Source organism: Bubalus kerabau, chromosome 6, assembly GCF_029407905.1.
Source record: "Bubalus kerabau isolate K-KA32 ecotype Philippines breed swamp buffalo chromosome 6, PCC_UOA_SB_1v2, whole genome shotgun sequence".
Classification (NCBI taxonomy): domain Eukaryota; kingdom Metazoa; phylum Chordata; class Mammalia; order Artiodactyla; family Bovidae; genus Bubalus; species Bubalus kerabau.
In genome coordinates this window covers 101,864,146-101,884,397 of record NC_073629.1, presented here as the reverse complement: position 1 = coordinate 101,884,397, position 20,252 = coordinate 101,864,146, and the positions used below count along the sequence as shown (strand labels likewise).

Below are 20,252 nucleotides of genomic sequence, written 5' to 3'. Positions count from 1 at the left end.
CAGTAAATATTCAGGGTTGATCTCCCTTAAAGTTGATTTATTTGATCTTGCTGTTCAAGGAACTTTTAGGAGTCTTCTCCAGCACCACAGTTTAAAGGCATCAATTCTTTGGCATTCTGACTTCTTTATCGTCCAGCTCTTACAACTGTACGTGATCACTGGGAAGACTATAGCCTTGACTATATGGACCTTTGTTGGCAATGTCTCTGCTTTTCAACACACTGTCTAGGTTTGTTATCGCTTTCCTGCCAAGAAGCTATCGTCTTCTGATTTCATGGCTGCAGTCACCGTCTGCAGTGATTTTGGAGCCCAAGAAGGGGAAATTCATCACTACTTCCACCTTTTCTCCTTCTATTTGCCATGCAGTAACTGGGGCCGGATGCCATGACCTTAGCTTTTTTCATATTTAGTCTTAAGCTGGCTCTTTCACTCCCCTGTTCACCCTCATCAAGAGGCTCTTAGTTCCTCTTCACTTTCAGCCATTAGAGTGGTATCATCTGCATATCTGAAGTTATTGATGTTTCTCCCACCTATCTTGATTCCAGCTTGTAATTTATCCAGCCCAGCATTTCTCATGATGTGTTCAGCATATAGATGAGTACGTGTACTCCTTTTTCGATCTTAAACCAATCAGTTGTTCCATACAGGGTTCTAACTGTTGCTTCTGGACCCACGTACAGGTTTCTCAGGAGACAGGTAAGATGGTCTGGTATTCCCATCTCTCTAAGAGCTTTGCACAGTTTGTCATGATCCACACAAAGGCTTTCGCGTAGTTGATGAAACAGATGTTTTTCTGAAATTCAATCTTTATCCCAATCCCCAAGAAGGGTATACCAAAGAATGTGCTAACCATCAGACAATTGCACTCATCTCCCATGCTAGTAAGGTCATGCTTAAAATCTTGCATGCTGGGTTTCAGCATTATGCGAACCAAGAACTTCCAGATGTCCAAGCTGGTTTTAGAAAAGGAAGAGGAACTGGAGATCAAATTGCCAGTATTCGCTGGATTATAGAGAAACCAAGAGTGCCATCATACTAGGCATGTGAAGATGAGGTTTCTTCACTGCTCCAGTAGAGGGCGCACTCTTGCGAGTGGCTTTTGTAGCCAGTCGCTTCCTCCGTGCTTTACCACGCGTCGATTGCGGGCAGTCGGCTTTGAACAAGCGGTGGTCCAGAGACCCTTACGCTGCTTCTCCTTCGGCTGGAGCTCGGCGAGCTAGAGGCGGCCCTAGCGTTGGAGAGCGACGGCGGCTTGGCGGCGGCTGCAAACGCTGGTCTTTATTTCTTAAATATGCCAGGGCTTTTTAATTTTCATTTACTTTTTAGGGCTTTAAAAAAAAAATAGCTGCTTTATTGAAATGTAATTCACATAGTATAAAATTCACTCTTTTCAAGTGTACAATTTAGCGGGCTTTTTTAGTGTACTCATTTATCACTACTTGGGCAACCATCACCCCTAATTCCAGAACATTTTTATGACTCCCCAAAGGAAATCCTGTTGTACATCAACCTCAATTAAAAAAAAAATCCATTACCCATGAGCAGCCACATATACACCACCACTCACCTCTCCCTGGAGCCCTAGGCAACCACTAATCTATTTTTCTTTCACTATGGATTTGTCTATTCTGGACATTTGGTATAAACAGTATCATAATATCAAATGTGGTCTTTTGTGTCTGGCTTCTTCGTTTAGTGTATGTTTTAAAGGATCATATTGTAGCATGTATCACTTCACTCCTTTTATGGTCAAATAATATTCCAATCGAATGGCCATAGCAGTTTTTGTTTATCCTTCAGTTGATGAACTTTTGCGTTGCTTCCACTTTTGGGCATAATGAATAGACCATTTGTGCCATCAGTATTTGCGTACAAGTTTTTGTGTGAGCAAAACTTCAGTTTTCGATTCTCTTGTCTATATTCAAGCCCTTTGCCCATTTTTAAGTTGGCTTGTCTTTATCATTGACTTGTAAGAGCTATTTATAAAACATCTTCTAGGTACTGGACCTTTATCAAATTATGAGTTGCAGACATTTTTCCTCACACCACGGGTTGTCTTCTTATGTTCTTTATGGTATCCTTTGAAGCACAACAGTTTTCAAGTTCAATGAAGTCTTTACTTTTTGTTGTTTTTCTTGTACTTTTGCTGTTATATCTGAGAATCCTAGGCCAGATCCAAGGCTGTGAAGATTTACTCTAATGTGTTCTAATAAGAGTTTTGTGGTCATATTTAGGCCATTGATCCATTTTGAGTTAATTTTTGTAGCCACTGTAGGGTAGGGTTTCAAAATTCATTCTTTACATGTGGATACCTAGTTTTTCTAACATCATTTATTTTGAGACTGTTCTTTCCCTTATTGAATTGTCTTGACAACCTTGTTGAAAATCAATTGATGGCACGGGGACTAAAGGATTGAATGAAAGCAGTCAAAAGGTAAAAACTTCCGGTTATGAGATATATGTGTGCTAGAGATGTAATGTACAACATGATAAATATAATTAACACTGCTGTATGTTACACATGAAAGTTAAGAGTAAATTCTAAGAGTTCTCATCATAAGAAAAATTTTTTTTTCTAGTTTATGTTTATATGAGATGATGGATGTTCACTAAACTTACTGTGATAATCACTTCATAATATATATAAATCAAATCATTATGCTGTACAACTTAAACCTATATAGTGGTGTACCTCAATTATAGCTCAATAAAACAGGAAGAAAAAATAAACATAAATTTTTTTAAAATAAAATGAGGACTTCCCTGGTGGTCCAGTGGTTAAGAATCCACCTGCCAATGCAGGGAACATGGCTTTGATTCCTGGTCCGGGAAGATTTCATATGCTGCAGGGCAACTAAGTCACAACTACTGAATCTTCATGAAACAATTACTGAAGTCTATACTTCCTCAAGCTTGTGCTCCACGACAAGAGAAGCCACCACAGTAAGAAGCCTGCGCAGTGGAAATAGGGAATAGGCCCTGGCTCACTGCATCTAGAGAAAGCCAGAGCAGCAATGAAGACCCAGTAGAGCCAAAAATATATTAACTAAACTAAAAAAAGAGAATACACTTATTTATGAGACTTTAAATGCCATTCCATTCGTCTTTATGCATGCATGCTCGGTTTTGACTGACTCTTTGTGACTCCATGAACTGTAGCCCGCCAGGCTCCTCTGTCCATGGATTTTCCAGGTAAGAACACTGGAGTGGGGTTGCTATTCTCTTCTCTATGGGATCTTCCTGACCCAGGGATTGAACTTGGGTCTCCTACATCTCCTGAATTGGTAGGCAGATTCTTTACCACTGAGCCACCTGGGAAGCTCTTCCATTAATCTATATGTCTATCCTTATGCCAATACTTCACTGTTGGTTACTGTAGTTTATATTTTTTCTTTTTTGGGTCATGCTGTGTGGCTTGCAGGGTCTTAGTTCCCTGACCAGGGACTGAACCTGGGCAATGGCAGTGAAAGCTTGGAATCCTAACCGTTAGGCCACAAAGGAACAACCATAAGTTTTGAAATTGGGAAGTGTGAGTCCTCTAACTTGATTCTTTTCCAATATTGTTTTGGCTTTTTGAGGGCCCTTGTAATTCCATGTGGATTTAAGGATTAGCTTTTCCATTTCTGCAAAAAAGGCGGATGGAATTTTGGCAGGAATTGCATTGAATCTGGGTTGTATTGCCATCTTAATATTAATCCAGGAATGCAAAATGTCTTCCCATTTATCTAGGTCTTTAATTTCTTTCAACAATATTTTATAGTTTTCAGTGTACAAGTCTTTTACTTCCTTGGTTAAATATATTTCCTAGGTATTTTATTCTTTTGGATGCTATCGCAAAAGGGATTGTTTCTAAGTTCCTTTTCAGATTGTTCATTGCTGATATATAGAAACAACTGATCTTTTGTGTGATCTTTTCTTTAAACTTAAAAAAAAATTGAAGTATAGCTACTTTACAATGTTGTATTAGTCTTAAATGTACAGCAAAGTGATCCGGATATATATACTTTATATATACATATGAAAGTGAAAAGAAAGTGAAGTCACTCAGTCGTGTCCGACTCTTTGCGACCCCATGTACTGTAGCCTACCAGGCTACTCTGTCCATGGGATTTTCCAGGCAATAGTACTGGAGTGGATTGCCATTTCCTTCTCCAGGAGATCTTCCTGATATTTATCTATATTGTATATAAGTATTCAGTTCAGTTCAGTTCAGTTCAGTCGCTCAGTCGTGTCCGACTCTTTGCGACCCCATGAATTGCAGCACGCCAGGCCTCCCTGTCCATCACCAACTCCTGGAGTTCACTCAGACTCACGTCCATCGAGTTGGTGATGCCATCCAGCCATCTCATCCTCTGTCATCCCCTTCTCCTCCTGCCCCCAATCCCTCCCAGCATCAGAGTCTTTTCCAATGAGTTAACTCTTCGCATGAGATGGCTGAAGTATTGGAGTTTCAACTTTAGCATCAGTCCTTCCAAAGAACACCCAGGACTGATCTCCTTCAGAATGGACTGGTCGGATCTCCTTGCAGTCCAAGGGACTCTCAAGAGTTCTCCAATACCACAGTTCAAAAGGATCAGTTCTTTGGCGCTCAGCTTTCTTCACAGTCCAGCTCTCACATCCATACATGACCACTGGAAAACCATAGCCTTTACTAGACTGACCTTTGTTGGCAAAGTAATGTCTCTGCTTTTGAATATGCTATCTAGGTTGGTCATAACTTTCCTTCCAAGGAGTAAGCGTCTTTTAATTTCATGGCTGCAATCCCCATCTGCAGTGATTTTGGAGCCCAAAAATAAAGTCTGACACTGTTTCCACTGTTTCCCCATCTATTTGTCATGAAGTAATGGGACCAGATGTCATGATCTTAGCTTTCTGAATGTTGAACTTTAAGCCAACTTTTTCACTCTCCTCTTTCACTTTCATCAAGAGGCTCTCTAGTTCTTCTTCACTTTCTACCATAAGAGTGGTGTCAACTGCATATCTGAGGTTATTGATATTTCTCCTGGCAAACTTGATTCGAGCTTGTGCTTCTTCCAGCCCAGCGTTTCTCATGATGTACTCTGCATATAAGTTAAATAAGCAGGGTGACAATATACAGCTTTAACATACTCCTTTTCCTATTTGGAACCCGTCTGTTGTTCCATGTCCGGTTGTTGCTTCCTGATCTGCATACAGGTTTCTCAAAAGGCAGGTCAGGTGGTCTGGTATTCCCATCTCTTTCAGAATTTTCCAGTTTATTGAGATCCACACAGTCAAAGGCTTTGGCATAGTCAATATATATACATATATTTTTCAGATTCTTTTCCATTACAGGAAAAGAATTTTGAATATAGTTCCTTGTGCTAAACAGTAGGTCTTTGTTGTTTATCTTATATTTAGTAGTGTGAATATATTAATCCCAAACTCCTAATTTATCTCCTCTCCTCCCTGCCCCCACTGACTGTTGACATTGTACCTTGCAACTTTGCTGAATTCTTTTAATAACCCTAATAGTCTTTTTAGTAGATTCTTTGGGATTTATTCTATTTAGAGGGTCATCTGAATATAGATAGCTTGACTTCTTCCTTTTTAATTAACATTCCTTTTATTTCTTTTTCTTTTCCTTTTATTTCCAATTTCCCTGCCTGAATAAAACACCCAATGTCATTCTGAACAAAAGCAGTGAAAATGGACATCCTTGTCTTGTCCCTGATCATTCATTACGATGTTAGCTGGGGGCTTTCTGTAGGTGCCGTTAAGAGGTGAAGAAGTTCACTTCTGTTTCTAATTTGTTGGGTGTTTTTATCATGAAAGGATACTGGATTTTGTCAAATGCTTTTTCTGTGTTTTGAGGTGATCATAGGTTTTTTCTGCTTTATTATTAATAAGGTATATTACATTAATTGATTTTTCAGATGTTAAACCAAGCTTGCAAACCTGAAATAAATTCTACTTGCACATGGTGTACAGACTTTACTTTCTGCTTGTGCAGAGCTTGGTCAGTCATCTCTCACTGACACTAGGGGGTTTGCAAGTCTCCTGGGTATGCACTCATTCCTGAACACACATGACTTTCTAAATGTTTTAGATTTTCAGGAAAATGTGGGAACTTAAAAAAATTCCCATATTCCTCTATTTCTCCTTTTTTAAAAAATTTTAATTAATTAATTTTTGGCTGCACCTCATGGATCTTATTTCCCTGACCAGGGGTTGAACCCATGCCCCTTGCAGTGGAAGTATGGAGTCTTAACCACTGGACCAACAGGGAAGTCCCTATTTCTTCTCTTTAAATTTTAAAAAAATTTTTATTTTTTTTATCAGCCTCTTGTTGACCCCAACTTGTTATTTTGAAAATTTATTTTCCAGTAATTTCAAATTGACAGTTTTACATACATAAAAGCAAGTCTTGTGTCTTGATTAAATATATATTCCTAAATATTAATGTTGACATTATTTAAAATGAAATTGCTTTCATAAATTCTTTTTCTGATTATTTATTGCTGCTGCTGCTAAGTCACTTCAGTCCAACTCTTCACGACCCCATGGACTGCAGCCTACCAGGCTCCTCAGTCCGTTGGATTTTCCAGGCAAGAGTACTGGAGTGGGGTGCCATTGCCTTCTCCAATTTATTGCTAGTATATACATATTAGATAGAGTGTGTGAACTGATTCCACCTCTTATAACTTTGCTGAGTTAGTTGACTAGCTCAAATAATTTTTTGTTGTTATGTGTATGTATGTGTGCTCAGTCATTCAGTCGTGTCTGACTCTTTGCGACCCCATGAACTGTAGTATGCCGGGCTCCTCTGTTCATGGAATTTTCCAGGCAAGGATACTGGAGTGGGTGGCCATTTCCTACTCCAGGGAATCTTTCCAATGCAGGAATCAAACCCATGTCTCTTACATCTCCTTCATTGGCAGGCAGATCTTTACCACTGTACCACCTGGGTTATAGTAAGTTTTATATATAATATGATGTGATCTGTGTTCTGTGAATAGACAGTTTTAATTTTTCCATTCACCCATGTATGTCTTTTCTTTCTTTCCTCAAGACTCTGGGTAGAACTTCCAGTATACTACTGAATAACAGTGGTGAAGGCCAGCTTCCTGGCCATCCTGATTTCAGAAGTGACTCTTTCAGCCTTTAACATTAAGCATGATGTTTGCTGTGGCTTTGTATACTACTCTTTTCCATACTAAATAAATTTCCTTTTATTCCTACTTTGTTTGTATTATGAAATAGCACTGGGTTTTAAAACATATTTATTTAGTTGACTGTGTCAAGTCTTCGTCATGTCCTGCAGGATCTTTCATTGCAGCAGCTGGGCAGGCTCCAGAGAGTGCAGGTTTCAATAGCTGTGGTGCACCGGACTTCGTTGCTCCTAGTTACTCCAAGACGTGTGGGATCTTAGTTACAGGACCTGGGATTGAGTCCCCAGGACTGCAAGGAGGATTCTTAACCATTAGACCACCAGGGAAGTCCCAGCACTAGATTTTAATGTTTGAGTTACATAGAAGAGTTGATGGGGTGGATACTGGGTTAGGTGGATAGAGACCATGGTGAGTGGGGGTGGGAAATATCAGTCCCATTCTCTTCCAAGCTTCAGACTCATCTTTTCAACTACTTGCAATACAAATAGCACCTATATGTCCTACAGGCAATTCAAACTTATCCTAAGATTGACTTTCTAGAAACCTGCCTCTCCTGTGTTTTCTAGTGATGTCACTCCACCATTAATGTGTTTTCCCAGGGGAGGAACCTCATGTTGCTCTTCTGTCATCCTTATAATCTAGTCTATCACAAAATCCCATCACCCAACACATGTACCTTGATTGCAACTTCTCCTTTTTATGTCCAACACAATCGCCTTTTCTTGTACCAAGGGACTGGGAATAGAGAGATGTATGACATATGTGCACTATACTCTTTTAAGATGTCAATCTACTGGTAAAACCCATTGAATACAATGTAGTAAGCAGAAAAATAATTTGCTGAAATATTTGAGTACCACTCAAATATTTATTGAGTACTTACTAAATGCCAGAATGATTATTCTAGGTGTTGGAAATACAGTAGTGAACACAGTTCCTACTTTCATGCTTACTGTATTTTAGTGGGAAGACAGATAATAAGCATGTAAAAACAATGTTAGTATAGTGTTGCTACTTTACAAAGCAGGCTTAGAAAAGGTATATGGGGGATAGGCGTGGTAGTGAGAGATGTGAAGTGAGGAGGAAGCCAAGCTAAGCCCTAGGTGAAGAGCCTTTTCAGTCAAGAGAAGGAAAGCCTGAGATAGGAACAACAGGTTGAGAATGCCTGCAGATGAGGGAGGGGAACAGGTAGGAGATGAGGTCAAATTGATAAGGCAAGAGATAAGCAACGGTCCAATACCCCTGGGTCTCCTAGGCCATAAAGAATTTAGGTTTTATTCTGAATGTGCAGGGAAGCCATGGAAGTTTGAAGATACAGAAGAGAGAATGGAATAATGGTGGGAGAATCCTTTCAGCATGGGATGGGATAGGATCTGGAGCCAAGTGCAAGAGAGTCTTATCAGGCAGTTTATTGAAAAACTTCCCTCTGTTTGAGTTTCTCTTCAGCCACCAGCTAGCTTCTCTCCTCCTCTTTAAAGTCATACTTCTTAAAAGAATTATCTACATGTACTGTATCTTTTTAAATTTCCTGTTTGAATTTGAAAAATGCAGTTTCAAATTTTTCCCCACTCCAATGTTGCACTCAACCCAATAATCACTAGTGAGAGTTGGACTATAAAGAAAGCTGAGCACTGAAGAGTTGATGCTTTTGAACTGTGGTGCTAGAGAAGATTCTTGAGAGTACCTTGGACTACAAGAAGATCAAACCAGTCAATCATAAAGGAAATCAGTTCTGAATATTCACTGGAAGGACTGATGCTGAAACTCCAATACTTTGGCCACCTGATGCAAAGAACTGACCCATTGGAAAAGACCTTGATGCTGGGAAAGATTGAGGGCAGGAGGAGAAAGGGATGACAGAGGATGAGATGGTTGGATGGCATCACCGACTCAATGGACAGGAGTTTGAGCAAGCTCCAGGAATTGGCGATGGACAGGGAAGCCTGGCATGCTGCAGTCCATGGAGTCTCAAAGAGTCAGACAGGACTGAGCTTACTGAACTGAGTCCTCCTTTTAACTAGATGTCACAGTAGCATTAGACAATGACCTCACCCTGTGCTGGCTTTCCTCTGGCCGCTCTAATTGCTCCCTCCAGCTCCTTTTCTCTACCTGGTCTTAAATGTTGCCATTCCTCAAGCCTTGACACTAGATCCTCCTTGTGTGCCACCAGTTTGCACACTACTGTATGCCGATGGGGCCCGTGAACTAAGAATAGTTTTCCTGTTTTTGTTTTGTTTTTTAGTATTTATTTATTTGGCTGTACCGGGTCTTAGTTGTGGCACTCGGGATCTTTAGTTACTGCGTGCAAACTCTTACTTATGGGACGTGGGATCTAGTTCCCTGACCTGCGTGGAGAGCAGTCTTAGCCACTGGAACACCAGGAAGTCCCGGTTTTTGTTTTAAATGCCGGGAGAAAAAAAAATCAAAAGTACGTTTCATGACAGGTGAATGCTAGTATCCCTTAAATTTTATTGACACACAGTCACATCCATTCGTTTCCTATTGTCTATGGCTAAGTCCACACTACAGCAGCAAAACTGAGTAGTGGTGACGCAGAACCTAGAGCCCACAAAGGCCAAAGTATTAACTCCCCGTTTCCAAGAAAAGTTTGCTTTATGCTTTCTCCCTCGGTTCCATTCATTCTGGTAGCTTTGGTTACCATGTATATGCCAAGGAGTCCCAAAGCAGCAACTTCGGTCCAGATTCCTTCTCTACGGATGACCAGACATGAACATCCAGCTGCCTGTGATTCCCACGTTCAGGAGTCACCAAGAGACCAGAATGAACAAGACCAGACCAGCTCCTACCTCAGCGTACCCCTTTTCACTAAGTAGCACCAATATCCATCCAACTGGTCACGTGAGGAATTCGGAATCCTGGACACACCTCCTTTCCCCTAAATCAAACGAAACCTAAGTCCCCCTCTACTGTCTTCAACGCACCCGCACCCACAGCTCTCACAGAAAACGGGTCTTTTCAAAACGTAAAGCCAGGCAACCCTCGCCGGCGTTTGTGCCCCGGAAGCAGAGGCGCTCACGCCTGCCAGACACCGCGAAATCCCCGCGCGGCCCTAGGTCGCCGCGCAGAGTTCTCAGGACCCTCCTAAGCCCGAGGCCTCGTCGCCGCCTCAGAAACGTAAGCAACACCGCCCTCCCGCCCCAAGCCGCTCTCTGCGGCGCCCGGAAGATACGTAAGGAGGCGGGGCTACGTATTACAAACCGGACCGTGACGCGCTGCGTTTTCTCTTTCTAGCCAGCGCCGAGCGATGGGTGAGTGGCTCTCTGCTTTGGGGCCGGGATCGGGGAGCGAGCTCAATCCGGCGCCATCCTGCTTCGGGGCTCAGCCGGCAGCGCGGGCTCCCGGGCCCCCGGACACGGAACCCCCGCGAGCAGGGTGGTGCTCAGGCTTGGGCCCCCGGGACCATTCCAGGGGCCATTCCTGGAGGCGCAGGACTCGGGGCCGCGAGCGGCACCATCATGGCTGCCGGGGTCGGGACGGGAAGGGTCTGGGCTGCGTCGCACGTGCATGATGACACCTTGGAAATGCTGTGACCTCCCGACTGCGCTGTGGGGGAGCTAACCTTGGAGAGCTGAGCGTGCGACCGCCGGCGTGGGGCGTTGGGCTGGCGGCCTCGGCTCCGGGCTCCCTGCCTCAGGCTCCCGCCCCCCGCTTCCACACGCAGGCATCTCTCGGGACAACTGGCACAAGCGCCGTAAGACCGGGGGCAAGAGAAAGCCCTACCACAAGAAGCGGAAGTATGAGCTGGGACGCCCCGCTGCCAACACAAAGGTGCGTGCGGGTCCTCACCGCCCGGGAGGTCGCTTCTGCGGCGTCGGTTAAATCTTTGTGGGGCTCTGCGAGTTGCTGTGGGGACTAGGCGGTCTCCTCGCCTTCGCGTGCTGGGTAGATCCTGAAAGATCGCATGGAGACTGCTGCTGTGTCCTAGTAGTACCTGCAAGGGCGCCCGGAGCGAGTGGGCTCATCGGTGCACCGAGCCTTAATTTTCAATGTTTGGAATCGGGCTTTCTCTCTTGGAGGTGACTGAAATGATGAAAAAGTATCCTTAGGCGTGGTTGTGGCCGTCTTGGTCACTTATGTGCCACTTGCCAATGCTAGGGCTTGTCATAGTTACACTGACTGTTACCTCCGTCGCGCCCGAGTTCCCTTCTGTCTCTTGCTTCTCCTTGATGACCTAGTTCCTGTCTCCTTGTGTTTTCTAGATTGGCCCCCGCCGCATACACACAGTCCGTGTGCGGGGAGGCAACAAGAAGTACCGGGCCTTGAGGCTGGATGTGGGGAACTTCTCCTGGGGCTCGGAGTGTGAGTGAAGCCCTGCAGGCGTGGGTGGGAACTCAACACCTAATCCTTGTTTTTAAGCTTCAGTAAGTGCTTTTAGCAGGAAGTCCATGGCCTGGACCAAGATACTAAAGTTCTCCTGTTGAACAGCTTTGAGGTTGTGGAGACTTATCTCCAATCCTGTCCTGCCACTTAACTCGAATAGCCTCAGAGATTGGGGTTGAATCTGGAGACAATGTGGGTGCCAGCCACCTCTGGGAAGATAGGTTTGTGGAAGATGAACTGTTGCTCTATGGCTCGATGGAGGCTTAGAGTTACCCTTCTTAAGCCTTACTAGGGTGGGGATGGAAGATTGTTGGCATCAGGTTTACTTGGCTTGATTCTGGATTTCTTCTGTGAGCAGGTTGTACACGCAAGACAAGAATCATCGATGTTGTCTATAATGCGTCCAACAACGAACTGGTCCGTACCAAGACCCTGGTGAAGAACTGTATTGTGCTTATCGACAGCACACCGTACCGACAATGGTACGAGTCCCACTATGCACTGCCCCTGGGCCGCAAGAAGGGGGCCAAGCTGGTACGTGTTTGGGGAGCAACTTCCTATAGGGGGTGCAGGGGGAGGCCAGCCTGATTTCAGCCTTCTTGTGATGAAAGCTCTGTCCAGTTCTGCTACTGAAGGGAGAGAGATGAAAGCCTTTAGTGCTGAGGAAGGTGGCAGGGCTGTGGGATGTGACATTCCTGAACTAGGGTTTGGGGATCCCCCTCTAAGCCATCTATATTTCCTTTATTCAGACTCCTGAGGAGGAAGAGATTTTAAACAAGAAACGATCAAAGAAAATTCAAAAAAAATACGATGAGAGGAAAAAGAACGCGAAAATCAGCAGTCTTCTAGAGGAGCAGTTCCAGCAGGGCAAGCTTCTTGGTAAGATGACTTCTGCATTTGAGGGAGGAGGCATCTCAAGATATGGTGTGCTCTCTGGAGTCTAGAGAGTTCACCAGAAGGGTTTGGTAACAGTGAACAAGCACAAATCAGAATATTTGGTCATCTGGTTAGTTTGAAGCGGAAATGGAAGATAATGGGCAGGAGCCCATAGGCCTGAACTTGGTCTAGGCCTCTGAATTTCAGTAGTATCTTGAGAACTCATCTGTGTCCAGGCTGAGGGGATTGTCTCAGTGATGAAAACTTTGTCCAGTTCTGCTACTGATTTTCAAAGTGATGATAAAGTATATCTGAGGAGACATTGGGCTTTGTGTCTGCCCCCAGGATACCTGGACCAACTTGGGCGCTTAAGGGGATACATAGATATGGGTAGGGCCACAGTGTCATTTTCCTGAGGACCATACTCTATAATCTTGCAGCATGCATCGCTTCAAGACCAGGCCAGTGTGGCCGAGCAGACGGCTATGTGCTAGAGGGAAAAGAGCTCGAGTTCTATCTGAGGAAGATCAAGGCCCGGAAAGGCAAATAAACCCTCTTCTCTCCTGTCTTAGCTCATCTAATAAAGGCGTTTACTGTTCTATGCCATCTTCATGTTCTGAGAATACTTCATTGTTTGGCACACTATAGAATGCCCCAGCTCCCCCTGCCTGAAGGCCAGGCCTGTTACGGGGCTGTGACTCTAGCAGGAGGAACAGTTCTCGCTCCTGAGGCTGAGTTTCAGTGGCAACAGGGATGTGTTGTGCAGGCTGAGCAGAGACAGGGAGGTAACCCAGCTTGGGGCCCCTGCAGTATTGGGCTGTTGCCTGGACCATCATTGGAACCAAAGCCATGTTGCCTCCCTAAAGTTCTCTTAGAGACCCTGTATGCAGACTTTGGTTTGGGGTTTTTTTCAGGCTCCTGGTCTAGAAACCTGGAAATTGTGTTCTACACTTCTGCATTGTTGAGCAAGTTATACATATTAATTATCTCTTGAGCTCTAATCCTTTCCCCTCTCCTTACTCAAAAGTTAGTTTAAATTGTTGAATTGGTGTCTTCAGCTTTCCCTTTTCATAGTTCCTCAGTTATTTGATTGTAGCAAATAGTGGTCTTTTAGGTTAAAGACAGGTTCAGTCTTAGTATATCCTTGGGTCATAACTCCCACATCAAATGTCACCAAATTTTGTGTGGTGTTAATGGTAAAGAACCTGCCTGCCAATGCCGGAGACATAAAGAGACGCAGGTTTGGTCCCTGGAGGAGGGCATCGCAACCCATCCCAGTATTGCCTGGAGAATCCCATGGACAGCGGAGCCTGGCGGGTTGCAGCCCAAGGGTTGAAAACAGCTGGCAATTGAGCACAAAGCACAACTGCTGCTCTGATCGCTTTTCTGCATCCTGCTTTGCTCTTCTGTTTTCTCTAACACAATCCCAGCTGTCTGTGATCATTTTAAAAAGATAAGATTTTTAAACTTATTTTGGATATGAACCATTTTTAATGGTATTTGTTACAATACTGCTTTTATGTTTGGTTTTTTGCCTGCACAGCTTGTGGGATCTTAGTTCCCTGACCAGAAATCAAACCTGTGCTCCCTGCATTGGAATGTAAAGTCTTAACCACTAGACCACCAGCGAAGTCCCTAAAAGATAAATTTTTTTACACAGCATCCCATCTCAAAGTTGTAGCCAGAAGCTATGGAACTCAATGAGACTAATCCCTTCTATGATGACTGCCATCCTTTACATGTGTTCACTTACTATTCCTTTTTTTGGGAATACTTTCTGTCAGATGCCCACGTTGCTCACTCCTTTCAGATCTTTTTCAGTCCAGTGAGTTCCCTGATCACAGAATTTTAAATAGCACTCCCTTCCATGCCATATCTTTTGCCCCTGTTTTTTTCCTTATTTGGCATAAATTTTGTTTATTTGCTTATTTTGCCCCCTCTATTAAAATACATCTCCTGGGGAAATGGGTATGTTTACTGCTGCATCTCTAGTATCTGGAAAGGCACAGCAATATACCAGTCAAATATGTACTTTAAGGAGTTCTAAAGAAAAGGTTTTATCCAGTTTAAAGTGGTTGAAAAGTACTTGTCTTAAATGAGCTATAAATCAAAATTGGTTCATCAACTTGGCTAATTGCAGACTTCTGTAATTCTGACTTCTGGCTAAGCAGTTGGAAAAGGTGGACCACTAAGACCAACCCTTTAAAACCTTACCGTTGACTCTGGGGAGACCTGACCTCTGCCTTCCCACCCAGTGATCTGGCAACACCTGGTCATTAGCTGATGCTCTGAGAGCTGTGTGTTGGGCGTGGCACAGCAATAAAAGAGCTTTGAATGCATCTACATCTCCAGTGCTCTCCCTGATGAGCACTCAGCCTGAAGCAAGGCTTCGTCTCAACCCTTCCAAAACATTTCGGGTGCCTTCTGAGTGAATGGTGACCACAAGGTGCCTTTTCTGGACAGTACAGGTTTGTCAGCCAAGGCTGAGAAAAGTTCACCATCCCATCACCCAGCAGGAAAGTAGAACCCAGCATTGTGATTCTGTCAACAATGCCAGAGGCTGCATGTCCTCAAGCTCTCCCTACATTCGCCATGCCTCCCATTTTTGAGTTTTGGCGTTTGTTTTTCCTTGGCTTTAGCATTCAGCTTTGGCATTTACCAATTGTTTAGAAGAGAAACTCAGTTTAGGAGCAACTCTAGTACTCTGTGGGGCTGTTTTCCAAAGGCCCCCTCTTACTCCCATCAGCTGAGTGCCCCAGTCTCACCACAGAGATGGACCACCTGCAGTTTTCACCCCTTAATTTGTCCTTTCTCGTTGTTTGGTGGGAGCAGAGAAGGGCTTGCTCAGATGCCGCAAGTCTAGGCTGGGTGCCTTCACATCTCAGTGTCAGCTTCCAGAGCAGACTCTCAAACCCTCTCCGCCCACCGCCACCCCTCCCCCCCCCCAAACCCTTATCTTTAGCCCACTTCAGAGTATGCCAGTTCAGTTTTAAGCAATTTTAATTGCACAAATAATACACTCTCATTGTAAACAAATTGAACATAACAGATAAAGTACCCAGTACACACTTTGGCCCCTCTTCAGGGTGAGGTTATCAGAATAAGGTATATTCTAAACATATTTTTATGTGACCCTGGGGGCAGCAGCAGCATTCCCTGGAACCTACTAGAAATATGCAAATTCTTAACCTCCATCCCAGACTTAATGAATCAAATGCCAGGGGTGGTAGGTACCCAAGACTTTAACAAGCCCTTCAGTGATACTGATGCTCCCTCAAGTTTAAGAACTGGCCTAGCCCCAAATCACAGGAGAAATAAACCGTGCACCTGGGATCTAGCCCTCTGTAACTCGCCCTTGTGTCCTAGCTAAACCGCTAAGCCAACCTGGAAGCATCCTCTACCCTAATTCAGGCCCTTCTGCCATCGGAGGCGTTCCCTAGGTGCCCGGCCTTAGGGCACAGTGGGAATGCTGCTCTAATAGCTCCGCAGGGCCCGCAAAGTAAGGGGGGGCGGGCCTGAAGGAGGCAGCTGGACTGCCCACTCCGGCTGGTTTGGCTCAGGGCTCCTGGGTCTCGTCCCCTGACCCTGACGCCTCCTCCTCGATGCGGTCCGCTGCCTCGATGTCGCCGCCCTCTTCGGCCCGGAAGCGCACCAGATGCGGGGTACGCGGGGCGCGGATGCGGCCGAAGTTCCGGAGGCTGATGGCTGGTGAGGGAGCGCCTACGCCCAGGAAGCGGCCAAGCAGCGGGGTCTGCGCAGTCACCGGCCGGGCTGGCCCAGGGGACGCCTCCACCTGCAGGCTCTGCTCAGGGTCGTCGCTCATGCTGCGGGCAGGCAGGAGGGCTGCGTGAGCAAGCCTCTGACAGCCGGTGGACCCGGAGGGACCGAGTCCTGGGCGCCCGGAGGGTGGGTGGGGAGCTGGAGCCTGGCTAGTGACTCAGGTTCTGCCTCAGCCGGCGTAGGCTACTCACCGCAGGTTGAAGGTGGAGCCCAGGAAGGAAGGCCGCAGTGACTCGGCCACCGTGGCCACCGTGTAGGGCGGCTGCGCCGAGTCCTCATCCCAGTACGCGTCCTTCTCCGCGGGAGGCAGGTTCTGGTACATGTCATCCACGGAGAGCAGGGATACCTGGGAGCAGCAGGTCACAAGAATCCCCTTCTCTGCAAACCCAGACTGAGAGCTGGCAAGGAGGGAGAGCCCGACTGCCGGGAGCTGCCACCAGCCCCTGAATCACCTGCAAGTTGCGGTCTATAAGCTTGTTGGTTTCAAAGTCGTCGTCATCCTCACCAAAGGGATTGATGATCTGTTCTGCCACCTGCAGGTGGTAAGAGTGTTTTCTGGGCTCAGAGCCCTACTTTCTAACCCCAAAGTGTGGGTGGGTCCTGGGTCCATATCCCCACCCCCTGAAGTGCCCACCTTGAGCCAGCCGGCATAGAAGAAGAACTGCAGCAGAGTGGTGAGAGGCACGTACATGTCCAGGTCCCCTGCGGCTTGCCCTGGCTCCAGAGGCTCCCGAGGTGTGGCAGCCCCTGCCACTGGCTCCACAAACTGGCGGCCCACCAAGGAGAGGGCAAAGAAGGAGTATACCGCTATGGTCACCACCTGGAGGAGGGAATGCCAGGCTGAGTGGGACAGGTTAAAATGCTGTCTCTGCCCTGAGGGTCAGTGGTAGATCTAACAATTAAAGCATATAGCGGGGACTTCCCTGGGGGTGAGCTCCCAATGTAGGGGGCCCAGGTTCGATCCCTGGTCAGGGAACTAGATCTCACATTGCTGCACCTTGAGTTCACATGTGCCAACTAAAGCTTCCCCATGCTGCAAATAAGACCCAACCCAGCCAAATAAATAAATATTTTTAAAAATAAATTAAAAAATAAATACAACATGTAGCAAGGTGTGGCAACACCAAATGGGAGGGGATCATCTTAGTGAGGGCCCAGGGAGGCTTTGAGGATGAGCCCTTGGCTATTTAGTGTCTCACTGGACTGAACTGCCCCTGGGCAGGTACCATCTCTAGTTCTCTCAGTGTCACACACAGCACAGGACATACAGTACTGGCACTGGGACTGGGGAGGTGAGAGGCAGTTACTTGGGTGTAGACGAGGGGGATGCTGATCCAGTCATAGTGGAAGAGCATGCTGCACTTGGCCCGGTATTTATTCAGCTCCTGGTGGAACAGCAGGAAGAGGAAGTCAGTGGAGACAGGAAGGAAGAAAGGAGAAGGGAGTCCAGTACACATTAGGCTTGGGCTAGGTCTCATTCTGCTTTCAGAGGTGTTGTCAGGCTGGGGTGCCTGTGATGGAAGGCAGTTTAGCACAGTGACTGCAAGGACAGACCCTGGAGCCAGACGTTCTGAGGATGAATCTCAGGTCCACTAGCTGTGTGACTTGGGCAAGTTTTTTTTTCCACTCCTTGCCTCAGTTTCCTCACTTCCTCACACTTGCTGCGCTACATAATAGACACCATGTAGGTGTTAAGCACTGAAATTATGGTTGCTGTATGCAAAAGTAGGGGGAGGAGGGCAGATGGGCCCTGTCCTAGGTCGACTCACTTCCAGGAGCAGGCAGAGAGCAATGTCATCACGGATTCGCCCATCCCTCCGGGCCTGGGCCGCCAGGTTGGTGAACCAGACGCAAGGAATCCAGTACTTATTGAAGTCAGATTTCAGGCTCTCAAACTTTTTCCTCTCTTCCTGGGACATGAAACCTGCAGGGATTGAAGAGAAAGAAATGAAGTCTCATCCTTGTCCTCTAGGACTCACCACTTTGGGGTCCTGGAGCTCCCCCTAGTGGTCAAACCTCCCCGCCTAGGAGACCCTCGGGGCAGGTCTGGTTCAGTCCCTCCCAGGGCTCCCTGAGCGCCGCACCTGCGTCCACCACATGCTCCATGGTGGGAAAGCGCTTGAGCACGCGCGTGCTGACAGAGCGCAGCACCAGCACCGACGCCAGGTTGGCGTAGCGGATGAGGGTGCGGCGCAGCAGACGGCCACGCTGGTCCACGCCGTGCACGGTGGCTGAGATGACGCACATCAGCTGGTCTGGCAGCGGGATGCTTGTGTACTGGGCCCACCAGCGGTTCACCACCATGGTCACGTAGAAACCTGGTCGCCGCCGTGGGTAGTGGGGACGGAAAGGGAAGACGGAGGGCTTGGAAGTCAGTGTGTCCTGCCCGTAACCAGAACCCCTGGTCCAAGCCGAGTGGAACCAAGGCAGAGGGAAGGACACATTGACTCCAGCACCCTGCCTCGCTTGTCAGAGGGACAGCCTCATCCTCTGATCACGCCCTGATGGACCAAACCAGGCAGCGAGGAAGAAGACTGCAGACCTCCTCAGGCAGAGGAGACATGATGGTTCAAGTCCAGGCAGTGGTTAACTCTGAGCCCTGCTTCCCATGAGGGTGTGGAGGGAAGTGTCACCTCTCTCCAGTTCCCCTGCAGGACACAGGGGAGTGTGAGGCCAGCAGCAGGCTGGGGCTGTGTTTGGAGTGAGGGTCGGGCTGGTGATAGGCAGGGTCTGCTGCTGCTGCTGCTGCTCCTAAGTCGCTTCAGTCGTGTCCCACTCTTAGTGACCCCATGGACTGCAGCCTACCAGGCTCCTCTGCCCATGGGATTTTCCAGGCAAGAGTACTGGAGTGGGTTGCCATTGCCTTCTCCAAAGCAGGGCCTAGTCCTCTGGAAATCCTGGACCCGGCACACAGCTCTCGTGTCTGCTGAGCCTGCTCTGGTTGACCTCCAGATGTGCTGCTGGGCTAATTCTGACCCTCAGAGCTAGCAGCCCAGCCCAAAGGTCAGGAAAGATGGCTAGGAGGCTGCAAGCGAGAACCCCTTGTCCTTTGAACTTACCCAGTACAAAGGACAAGGGGATGAGGTCCGCAGAGCGGTTGCAGTATCGGGCCACCTGAGCGTACACGTGCTTCTGCTCCTGGGTCAGCAGCAGCCTGGAGAAGGTCAGGTGGGGCCTGGGTTAGAGGGAGGTGGCCAACCTAGTCCCCCGCAGGCCAGCCCTGAGACCCTGCCCTCACCCTCGCACCGGTAGGTGACGCTGAGCAGAGCATACAGGGCGATGAAGAGGAGGAACTCCTTGTAGAGGAGCTTGTAGATGCTTCCCCGCCAACGGAGAAGCAGGCCAGAGAAGCCTCCGAAGCGGGCCTCCGCCACTTTGAGGGTGTAGGAGACCGTCATGGTGCTGGCGGCCTGGGGCAGAAGGTCGTGAGAGCTGCCCTTGGAGCTGTCCTTCTCTCCCCACACACCTCCTCCTTAGCCTGCCTTCTCATCACCCAGCTTAGGTCCCCAAGTAACCTCCCACAACTCTGGTCACCCCCCGACCCCAGCCTTCACCCTTTCAGTAGGAAGGAAGCAGACAAGCAGATAGAGCACACCCCCAGCCCCCTAGGACTCAGTGGCACATGGGTCAAACCAGGATGAGATGGGGCAGAGGGGAGCTGAGATCTACATCCTCTCCTGCCTGAGGCTGCCCCAAGCTCCTCTTCCACTTGCAGGACTAGGAGGAACCCCTGAACTGCTGAGGACAGGAGACTCAACTGTAGCCCAGGCCTATACACCGTGGGGTCTTGCTCTCGAAGCTGATAGTTTGTCTCTCAAGGCACAGGGCACTCTGACCCCCATCCCACACCTACCTACCTGCTCTGGACAGCAGCCTGTGCCGAGGAAGGGGAACTGAGCTAGCCTTCACCCCACAACACTTAAGTACCTCCTGGGTCCATAAAGTGTGGCCGGACTGAGGTTATCATTGATGGATTGAGGCTGTCACCCGACTTCCCCTGGTGCTGGGAACTGGCTGTGTCTTCCTGTGCCTGCAGGGCTGGGCTGGCCTTTGAGTGCTATAAATGCCTCTGCATTGACCCCACAGCTCACACCATGTCCTTGAAGCCAAGGTGACAGAACTGAC

At 47.2% G+C, this 20,252-nt stretch overlaps 2 protein-coding genes and 4 non-coding genes across 6 annotated transcripts; 5 read left to right on the top strand and 1 right to left on the bottom strand.

Moving 5' to 3' along the window:
* Nucleotides 1–10,250: 10,250 nt before the first annotated feature.
* On the top strand, nucleotides 10,251–12,953 carry RPS8 (ribosomal protein S8). The gene is made up of 6 exons (XM_055586082.1): nucleotides 10,251–10,399; nucleotides 10,813–10,919; nucleotides 11,351–11,450; nucleotides 11,830–12,005; nucleotides 12,221–12,350; nucleotides 12,788–12,953. Exons 1-6 carry the CDS (start codon nucleotides 10,396–10,398, stop codon nucleotides 12,895–12,897), a joined length of 627 nt encoding a protein of 208 aa, XP_055442057.1. The 5' UTR covers nucleotides 10,251–10,395; the 3' UTR covers nucleotides 12,898–12,953.
* LOC129656684 (small nucleolar RNA SNORD55/SNORD39) lies at nucleotides 10,651–10,730 on the top strand. The gene has a single exon (XR_008716473.1). It is a non-coding gene; the product is annotated as a small nucleolar RNA SNORD55/SNORD39 (small nucleolar RNA).
* LOC129656688 (small nucleolar RNA SNORD46) lies at nucleotides 11,170–11,273 on the top strand. The gene has a single exon (XR_008716478.1). It is a non-coding gene; the product is annotated as a small nucleolar RNA SNORD46 (small nucleolar RNA).
* On the top strand, nucleotides 12,069–12,138 carry LOC129656687 (small nucleolar RNA SNORD38). The gene has a single exon (XR_008716477.1). It is a non-coding gene; the product is annotated as a small nucleolar RNA SNORD38 (small nucleolar RNA).
* On the top strand, nucleotides 12,597–12,667 carry LOC129656686 (small nucleolar RNA SNORD38). Its single transcript, XR_008716476.1, has one exon. It is a non-coding gene; the product is annotated as a small nucleolar RNA SNORD38 (small nucleolar RNA).
* A 2,908-nt stretch (nucleotides 12,954–15,861) lies between the features above and the next one.
* BEST4 (bestrophin 4) lies at nucleotides 15,862–19,525 on the bottom strand. The gene is made up of 9 exons (XM_055586081.1): nucleotides 19,374–19,525; nucleotides 19,187–19,281; nucleotides 18,212–18,445; nucleotides 17,897–18,051; nucleotides 17,435–17,512; nucleotides 16,762–16,947; nucleotides 16,580–16,660; nucleotides 16,319–16,473; nucleotides 15,862–16,171 (listed from the first exon to the last, which is right to left on the bottom strand). Exons 1-9 carry the CDS (start codon nucleotides 19,523–19,525, stop codon nucleotides 15,904–15,906), a joined length of 1,404 nt encoding a protein of 467 aa, XP_055442056.1. The 3' UTR covers nucleotides 15,862–15,903.
* Between the last annotated feature and the right edge of the window lie 727 nt (nucleotides 19,526–20,252).

Excerpts from the sequence above, each read along its gene's own strand:
- RPS8 (XM_055586082.1), top strand. Across the intron at positions 10,920-11,350 it reads GCCCCGCTGCCAACACAAAG|ATTGGCCCCCGCCGCATACA; the intron begins GTGCGTGCGGGT and ends TGTGTTTTCTAG. Across the intron at positions 12,006-12,220 it reads GCAAGAAGGGGGCCAAGCTG|ACTCCTGAGGAGGAAGAGAT; the intron begins GTACGTGTTTGG and ends TCCTTTATTCAG.
- BEST4 (XM_055586081.1), bottom strand. The coding sequence starts at position 19,525 with ATGACGGTCTCCTACACCCTCAAAGTGGCGGAGGCCCGCTTCGGAGGC. Across the intron at positions 18,446-19,186 it reads CCCCTTGTCCTTTGTACTGG|GTTTCTACGTGACCATGGTG; the intron begins GTAAGTTCAAAG and ends GGCGGCGACCAG. Across the intron at positions 16,474-16,579 it reads TTATAGACCGCAACTTGCAG|GTATCCCTGCTCTCCGTGGA; the intron begins GTGATTCAGGGG and ends TGCTGCTCCCAG.